Below are 9,638 nucleotides of genomic sequence, written 5' to 3' on the forward strand. Positions count from 1 at the left end.
TTTTTGATGATTCTTATAAAAAAATTAATGAAAAGAAATAATTTAAGTATAAAAATACAAAAAAAAAAAATTATTTGTTTTTTTAAAGTGATATAATATATTTCTACAGAACCTCCTCCGACACCTCCCAGACGTCGCTTTTAAGGTGGTAATCTGTATAATGGTTCGCTAGGGGTGAAAGCAACAGAAAAACAGGTGCAAGCGATTCTCGACCTTATTGACGGTAACGAGAAAGTTGTTATTTTGTCATATTCTTGCTCAATATCATTCATAGAGTGCTAATATGTGGTTTTCTGAAATATGTCAATAAGGTTGAAAATCGTTTGCATGCAAGTTTCTGCTTGCGGCTTTTTTTTTGATAGTTAATATATTTTAACGTAAAAAATATTCAATATTTTTCTGTAACAAACATTAATATTATGATATAGGAATCTAACCATATTTGACACCTCTAACTCGAAGGGTACCAGCGAAACTCTGTTAACAAGACTTCACTGGTCGTCCGTCTGTCTGTTAGCAGACTGTTTCTTGTAATATGAAATCTGAATTTTCATAGAATGTGTATTCCTATTGCCGCTATGAAAATAATTACTAAAAGTTTCAATATTGCCGCTATGGAAAAGTGATATTTCTGGTACGATGAGACGGAACCCTTCCTGTGTGAGTACAGATAGGAAAAAGTATTTAATTTTATCAAACTATCTTTTGTCAGCGGTATATGTAATTAATACTTAGTTTAGGTATTTTATTTCTGGATAAAGTAGTTTTCAAATGCTGAAAGGATTATTATTAGTTCAGTAGTTAAAGAGGTTACCGATTGAAAAGAAATAAATAACTTTTCCTTTTTGTAATCATTTTGTATTCCAAATGATAATTTATTTACCGCCACCTATGGGCAACAGTTCACACTTTTTAACTAGCTGTAAATTCAACCACGAATCCTTTTTATTCATTTTTCGAACACAAAAAATATTTTAATATATATTTATAATCACTGATATTTAAACATGCAGACTAATTATTACTTTATTTAATCAAAAATTAATTAAATAACACAAAATATCTAGCGCCCTCTATCAGCCGTCGCGCGAACTTCGACGCCCTTCGCAAATAAAACGCCATCTACTGGTGTCAGGGCAAACCATTCCACCAACTGTAAAAGCAGCCGCACACTGGAGAGTTTAACCAATTTTGGAACATTTTAAATCTAAAATTTTACTCGGAATTTAGTAGATAGTCTATTTCCAAGTATAATGTTTTGCTTGGAAGTACATATATTTTCAATCAACACCGAACAAAACCACCAAATATTACGCCTACAATATAAAAGAATACAACAGTACTCTCCAGTAGGAGTCAGCCTTACACCTAGCCCGTATTTTAGTGTATTATCAACTATAGAATAATATCCCGAAACCGCCAAACCTTTACTTATTATCTTAACTCTACAATAATATCTTTTAATAATTAATTATTAAGTATAAAATTACCACCACGGATGGACGATTAATTGTTCATATTCCGTATAGGTACATTATAGTAAATATACCTACCTATCTACTTAAATTATTATTAATATCAGTTTTTCATTGACATGGAAACATTCAGATAGACCGAGTATCTTGTCGGCTTCTCTCATAACAACAGCAGTTTGAGCTGCACAGTGACATGTTAGTCAGTTAGTGCAGTCGAGTGTGTAGCTGTTTGATTGTTTTGCCAAATTGGAATAACTACAAAACGCGTATTGTACCTACGAGTATGTATATCATCTTCATATTTAGTGAGTAGTTACCAGGGTACCTTCTAGCATTTTATTAGTTGACCGAGGCACTAGGTACCAGCTGAGACTGGTGTTTGCAAATTCCCGTGACCGTAGTCTGTGCTAGGGCTGATAAAATCATCGGCCTTAAAAGGTCAATTTATTTAACCCACGACCAAAACGAGAGGTGTATATACAGAGTGTTTGGTAATTAGTGTATAATGACGACACGTACCCATGCTACTTTGGTCTGATAAATACAATGCTGAAGTTCTTATAATGAAATAAAATTATAAAAATTTCCATAAATTTTTAATTTTTTTTTTTTTTTATGTCAAAGTTTTCACGTCCCTAATGTGCCCTAACTCACTGAGATCATTGGCTCCGCCTATTTAAACATGGTAATAATCCAAGAAAATCGGTTCAGCCGTTTGAAAGTTATCAGCTCTTTTCTAGTTACTGTAACCTTCACTTGTCGGGGCTGTCATAAATTTTTAATTTACACTTGTGACTTGAAAGATGAAAGGTTAACATTTCATATATATATAAACCTATACTTTGATTTTTTTATTTAGCGTATAAAAAGGAATTTAATTTTGGTACATAAAAGGTTGGTCGATGGTTTTATACAATACTGGAGGATGCCCGCGGCTTCACCCACGTGGAATTCGGTTTCTTTGAAATCCCATAACTGTGATTTTCCGGGATAAAAAGTAGCCTATGTCCCCCGAGATGTATCCCAAGTAGGTGCTTAGGTTTGTATGAAATGTTAATAACATTTGATTTTGAAGTCTTATAATAAATTAATCTTGCAAGGCCGAGGATTGTTGTCAGCCCTAACACACATTACGGTCTATGGCAGCAGATTGCAAACACCAGTCTCAGTTTTTATCTAGTGCTTTGGTCTACAATGTTTGGTGTAAAATGTTCACTTTTCACTTAGTCTGTAAATAAAATGTATTTATTTGTTTAATGAATGCCGTACTCTGCGGAGTAGGGGGGAGAGAGGGCGGGCGGGCGGGCGGGCGGCGGCGGCTCGGCACCGCGGCAGTGGCGGCACGGCGGCGCTGCGGATCAATCGCGCCGCGGAGACGTGCGCGAGGCGCGAGGCGGCGCTGCACGGCACACGGCAGTATGAGCGGCGGCGGCGGCGGGCCATGAGCGCGGCGCTGCTGCTGCTGCTGCTGGCGCGCGGCGCGGCGGGCGGCTGCGGCGTGGCGGAGTTCGCGTGCCGCAGCGGCGCGTGCGTGCGCGCGGACGCCTTCTGCGACGGGGCGGCGCAGTGCGGCGACGGCAGCGACGAGCCGCCGCGCTGCTCCGTGTGCAACCGCACGTACTACGGGCGCGCCGGCGAGGCCTACGCGCTGGCGCTGCGCGCGGCGCCGCGCGCGCCCTTCCTGTGCCACCTGACGTTCACGGCGGGCGGCGGCGCGCTGGGCGAGCTGGTGCAGCTGGCCTTCGACGAGTTCCGCGTGGGGCGCTTCGCGGCCGGCGCGCTGGACGGCTGCCCCGACGGCTACATGCAGCTGGCGGAGCTGGGCCGGCCGTTCACCGGCGGCTCGTGGTGCGGCGCGGCGGACGGCGCGGCGCTGTACTACAGCGAGACGGCCACGGTCACCGCCAGCGTCAAGCTGCTGCGCGCGCGCCTCGGCGAGCCCTTCGGCTTCCGGCTGCGCTACAAGTTCCTGGCGCGCCGCGACGCCGTGGTGCGCTTCGGCGCCGCGGGCGCGCCGCTGGAGCGCGGCGCCGTGGCGCCCGGCACCTACTGCACGCGCACCTACGAGGAGTGTCACCGCAAGGCGTGCCGCCTGCAGAGCCCCAACTACCCGGGCATGTACCCCAGGTGCGTATCGCGCCGCGCGCCGCGTGCCGTGCGCCGCGTGCCGTGCGTCGTGCTCACCGTGCCGTATTGCAGGAACGTGTCGTGCTACTGGAGCCTGCGCCAGAAGGCCGTGCCCACGTGCAAGCACGCCATGATCTCCGTGCGCCAGGACCACGCGCACAAGATGCAGATCAAGCGCTCCATCGCGATGGCCAGGTCAGCCCGCACACACGCACGCACACACACACAAACACACACACACACACACACGCTACGTAGCACATAGGGTTGCCAGGCATGTAGGTCTGTACTACATGACTTCTGTGCTTTCGGCGCATCATAGAATAAATATAATATTATGTAAGCCTTTCTCACATAATTACAGTAATTTCCCATCACATCAATTTCACATCAGTAAAAACATCACTTGCTTTAACGGTAAAGGCATTTAACAGGGCTCTCTCCGTCACTCGTTTCCACTCGTTTCATACAATCGTAGTTCCAATTTCATTTGAATATTAAGCAACCAAAGTCCATGAAATTTTGCAGACATATTCTAGAAACTAATATCTGTGTCTGTGGTAACACTAAATATTAAGTGAAGCTTACTACAATATATTAATGAAAACCGTATCTAAATCGAATAAGCCGTTTCTGATATTAGCGTGCACAAACACTCAGACAAATAGACAAACAGACAAAAAAAATTAATTACAATTTCGGGTTCGGCATCGATATAATAACAACCCCTGCTACTTTTTACCACCACTTTTCTACAATTTTATTATACGTATAGATGAAACCAATTCTAGAACTGTCTAATGAGATTTTATTTTGCTGATCAATTTTGTAATTGTCGCTTGGCACTAGGATATATTTACTGACAGACAAAGTTTATCAAAGCTGACCTAAACCACAATATTTAGCTGATCTTCTGTATAAGCTGTTACACTCCGGCTCTGTGATATCGTCGACTGCGACGTCAGCACTGCGGAGCCTCGCAACCCTAGTTATAGCTATGTACTATGTTATCAATACCTGTAAATTGCAAAAGCAAAAAAATAATCAAAATTAGATTACACCAAGGACCGCGTTTTCTCAATCATTACCTGTTATCATCATTAGTCTTCAGGAATCAACAAGAAACTAAAATTGTTCTAAAATGATAAATTCTTATAATGTTGAATTTGCAAATTCAAAACTCAACATTTTAGGAAATCAACCTTCTGTTCTGGGGCTGAACTTTGAAGCATCAGTATCGCTACACAGTTACACTACACTTATTTATTATGGGCGATTGAAAAGTTCGCGACCTAGACAAGGATTTTGAACACTCTCGATCAAACAAAAAAAACTAAATTAAAATTTGTACATTCGTTTAGGAGCTACGATGCCACAGACAGATACACAGATACATAGACACACAGATACACAGATATACACATTAAACTTATAACACCCCTCTTTTTGGGTCGGGGGTTAAAAATACATTGCTACTCGCCCTATCCCTAATTCTGTAAAGGGTTCTTTTTTCTCTGGAGTTATGGAACCCTAACAAGTTCTTCCACTCGCATGTTCTTCAATTTTCTTTATTTTCCTAAAACTCTGCAAAACTGCGTGTACTTATTGAGATCAGTGCAATAATAAAACTGTTATAGTAAATACCTACTTGTATGTGAGGCCGCGAACTTTTCAATCCTCTTATAATTGTATCCCATGAGAGCCCCATCATCCAGCTTAGAAACCAATGTATATATAGATTTTCATTCGGTATTTGCCAATGGATAGATTGATTCTGTGAGAAGGTTAAATTATGCAAAATATACAAAAACCTGGCATTAGCCATTTTCTAAAGAAAACAACCATAACATTCTTGTTATGATTATTGGCGTCACTCAGAAAAGTAGGTATTATTTAAATATTTTTATCGAATTATTGGAATGTCCTCTCCAAAACCAACACAAAAAACACAAGTTCGATGTGTAAGGTTATCCGAGAGTTTTAATCTAAACAAACTAATGCCAAAGTAAGTAATTTAATTAGAGCGTGATTGCTATCACAACATCTAATTATTCAGTTCACAATCCAAATACCGAAAATATGCGATATCGCTCCGAATCTCAGAAGGAGACTGAACTAGAACCTTCAAAACACCCGTATTTATGCAAGTTCAATCTTGTTGGCCTCCTAGCAACAGATTGTATGACATCGAATGAGCCAAATATCGATTTTTTTCAAACTACCTGCAATAGATAAATTAATAATTTTATATTATTGTTGACAATTCAAATCAATTTTTAAAAGTAACCTTACATGATAATAGACGAGCTATTATGGATAGGCTACTTTTGTCCAGGAAAATCAAAATTATCCACGGGATTTTTAAAAACCTAAATCCACGCGGGCGAAGCTGCGGCCATCATCTAGTCGATTCATAAGTCTCAGAGAAGTCGGTATACAAACAGACAGGCAGGGTTGGGTAGTGGGCTGTGGAGTCGGCGGAGGGACTGACGGCGCGTGTTTCAGCCTCAACAAGACGGGGCGCGCGGTGCGCGCGTGGCGCCAGTGCACCGGCGAGCGCGACCGCCTCATCTTCTACGACGGCGCCAGCACCGACGACCCCGTGCTGCTGGAGTACTGCGGCGGCGACTGGCTGCCGCCCGTGGCGGCGCGCGGGCCCGACATGCTGGTGGCCTTCCACTCGTCGCCCTACTCCGCGCCGCCGCGCGCCGCGCCGCCGCTCGCGCCGCTGCGCGGCTTCGAGCTGGACGTCACCGTGGTGTTCGCCGACTCCGACTCGCTGGACTACGCGCGCGAGGCAAGGCGCTGCGAGTTCCACGTCAAGGCGTCCGCCTCCGAGGAGGAGTGGAACGCCACCGCGCCCGCGCGGCGCCGCGGCCGTCTGCGCGCGCCCGCGCACACGCTGCCGCCCGGCACCACCTGCACCTGGACCTTCCACGGCCGCCCCGGCGACCTCGTGTGGATCTACTTCTCCAGCTTCACGCAGTACTCGCTGCTGGACGCGCGCCGCGCCGACAGCGCCGAGCGCGACGACGCGCCCGGCGGCTGCGCCGTGGAGCTGCGCATCTGGGACGGCGGCGGCGCGGGCGAGGCGCCGCTGCTGGGCCGCTACTGCGACGCGGCGCCGGCGCTGTGCGCGCGCGCCGCGCTCGCCAACGCCACGCGCGCGCCGCGCCCGTGCGCGCCGCCCGACGGCTACGTGTCGGCCGCGGCGCTGCTGGCGATGGCGGCCACGTCGCGCGCCGGCACGGCCACGCACCCGCTCGCCTTCGCGCTGCACTACGAGTTCGTGGACGCGCGGCTCGAGGGCGAGGCGCTGCCGGCGGCCGAGTCGCGCGGGCGCGCCGAGCCGGCCGAGTGCGCGCGGCGGCTGACGGAGCCGGGTGCGTTCGCGTCGCCGCGTAACGCGCTGTGGTTCGGGCGCGGCGGCGCGCGGCGGCTGCGCTGCGTGTACCGCGTGCAGGCGCCGGGCGCGCGCGTGGAGCTGCGCCTGCTGGCGGCGGCGTTCGGGCGCGCGCCGCGCTGCAGCACGCGCGTGGACGCGCTGAGTGGGCGGCCGGAGTGCGCGCCGGAGGACGCGGCGGCCGCGGACGAGGAGGGCGCGCCGCTGGTGCCGCACCTGCTGCTGTTCGAGGCGCCGTGGCCCGGCTACCGCGTGCCGCTGGGCTGCGTGTGCGACAACGCGTCGGCGCCGCTGGCGCTGGCGGCGTGGGGCGGCGCGCTGGAGCTGGAGCTGGCGGCGCCGGTGCTGGCGCCGGCGGAGGACCACCGCCACCTGCACTTCCACGGCGAGTGGGCGCGCGCGGCCGCGCCGCCGCACTGCGCCGCGCGGCGCCGCCTGCCGCCGCCCGGCCAGCACCTGCACCTCGTGTACCCGTACAGGTGGGCATCGACACACCACCGAACGATATCCATCTCTTATATCGATACGGAAACGTTCGGTAGATAATCATTTTCTGTAAAACCCGACTAGCATAAGATCAGCATCTCCACGGAGTCTTCCCCGAGTTCTGACAGCCAGTTGAGCAGTTATTTCTTTTGATAAAATATGATTTTTGATGGATTTATAATAATTTATTTTTATTTTATTTATTTAATTAGAGACTTAATTAAAAGTGAATATTTTACACATAACTTTGTAGACCAAAGCACTAGATAAAATTTGAGACTGGTGTTTGCAATTTGCAGCCCAAATAGTAGTTGTGTTAGGGTTGACAAAAATCATCGACCTTAAAAGATTAATTTATTTTAAGACTTAAAAAACAATGGTATAATAATTAACATTTCATGCAAACCTATTCTTACATTTTTTCTTCTTATTTAGCGTACTTTTTCCTTCAATTAAAAGGAATTTAATTTAAAATCATTTCGTATTATGTTGTCAACGTATTCAATCGCCAGCGCGTCGGATACTAGTAGTAAATTAATTTAACGAATATTATTGTTTTTCATGTTTTTGAGTTGATGATTATTGTTTTAATAAGTTTATATTTGAAAAGCTATTCGTTCTGCTGCTCGAGCACAATGTGTGACGCGGCCGTTGTGGTGCGCAGCGACAACGCGGAGTCGGAGTGCGGCGCGGCGCCGTTCCTGCTGGCGGCGCGCGGCAACCGCACCGTGTTCCTGCGCGTGTGGGGCGAGCGGCTGGAGGGCGCCGAGCCCGCGTGCGCCGGCGCCAACCGCGTGCTGGTGTACGCGGCGGACGGCGCGCGCCTGCTGGCCGCCGTGTGCCCGGGCGGCGCGCGCGCCGTGCGCGTGGCGGGCGAGCGCGAGCTGCTGGTGGTGTGGGCGGCGCGCGAGGCGGGCGCGGCGCGGCTGGCGTGGATGGAGGTGTGGCGGCCGGCGGGCGGCAACGCGTCGGCGTGCGCGCACGCGTGCGGCGCGCTGGGCGCGTGCATGGCGCGCGCGCTGTGGTGCGACGGCGCGGCCGACTGCCCGGGCGGCGCGGACGAGGCGGGCGCGTGCGGCGCGGGCGCGCGGCTGCTGGCGGCGCTGGGCGCGCCGGCGGCGGCGGGCGCGGCGGGCGCGGCGGGCGCGCTGCTGGCGGCGGCGCTGCTGCTGGCGGCGGCGCTGCGGCGGCGGCGCGCGCGGCGCGACAAGCGGCTGCTGGGCGCGCTGGCGGCCGGGCGGCGCCTCACGGAGGAGCTGCTGTACGACGCGTCGCGCGCCTCGTCCGTGGCGTCCTGACGCCGCGAGCGCTCCGTCGAGTACATCCACGTGGACCGCGAGACCACGGTGTGACGGAGCGCCTCCCGCTGCCACCGGAACCGACACTGCCGACGAAGCCGCCGCCGCTTCGGACACTTTACTGCGGCGATCCCTCTTACTGTTCAGTTCGTTTTGTGTTGCGTCCGCGAGACGGGTGACGAATGCTAGTGACTGTGTAAATACGTGTACAGTACGACCGCCGACCGCCGCGCGCCCCGTGGCGCGACTGTCGCGTCGCAAGCCGCGATGCGACGTTCGCGTCGCGAGTCTGCGCGCGCGTTCGGACGCGAATGTCTTCAAACTGTGTGATTTGGTTGTTATCGTTTTGGAAGTGTATATTCTATGATGATTTCGATGAACTATCCCGTCCTTCGTTTACTCTTAAGTTGTGGATCGCTAATATATAAATATAAATAAATAAATAAATACTTATTATATAGTTCAAAACTTAGAAATTGAGTTTTATTTTATTTAGCTGTGTAGAATCACAAACTGGGGCGAGCGTAAACCTAACACGTGTTCTGAGCTCTGACAATTGTGTGTGTTTTTTATTAGATTGTGACGAATGAAAATATAGTTTTATTAATTTCTAGAAGTAAGTAACACTAATAAAACTATATATTTTTGATCGTCAATAAAAATTTCAGCTCACTAATTCGAATAGGGCACCTTTTTGCCAAACCAGTGAGCAAAAGTTGTTCTTGCTTGCTCAGTGAAAAAAACAGACAGACAGAAATGACAGACACGACGGACGGACGGACGGACCGACGGACAGACAGACAACAAATTGATCCTATAAGGGTTCCGTTTTTCCTTTTGAGGTACGGA

General features: G+C 49.5%; 1 protein-coding gene across 1 annotated transcript; it reads left to right on the forward strand.

Moving 5' to 3' along the window:
• Window positions 1–2,825: 2,825 nt before the first annotated feature.
• Window positions 2,826–9,253, forward strand: LOC123868231. Its single transcript, XM_045910661.1, has 4 exons — window positions 2,826–3,602; window positions 3,675–3,797; window positions 6,108–7,484; window positions 8,156–9,253. The coding sequence occupies exons 1-4, from the start codon at window positions 2,917–2,919 to the stop codon at window positions 8,787–8,789; spliced, it is 2,820 nt and encodes a 939-aa protein (XP_045766617.1). The 5' UTR covers window positions 2,826–2,916; the 3' UTR covers window positions 8,790–9,253.
• Window positions 9,254–9,638: the final 385 nt, after the last annotated feature.

The sequence above is a fragment of the Maniola jurtina genome, chromosome 9 (genome assembly GCF_905333055.1).
Source record: "Maniola jurtina chromosome 9, ilManJurt1.1, whole genome shotgun sequence".
NCBI lineage: Eukaryota > Metazoa > Arthropoda > Insecta > Lepidoptera > Nymphalidae > Maniola > Maniola jurtina.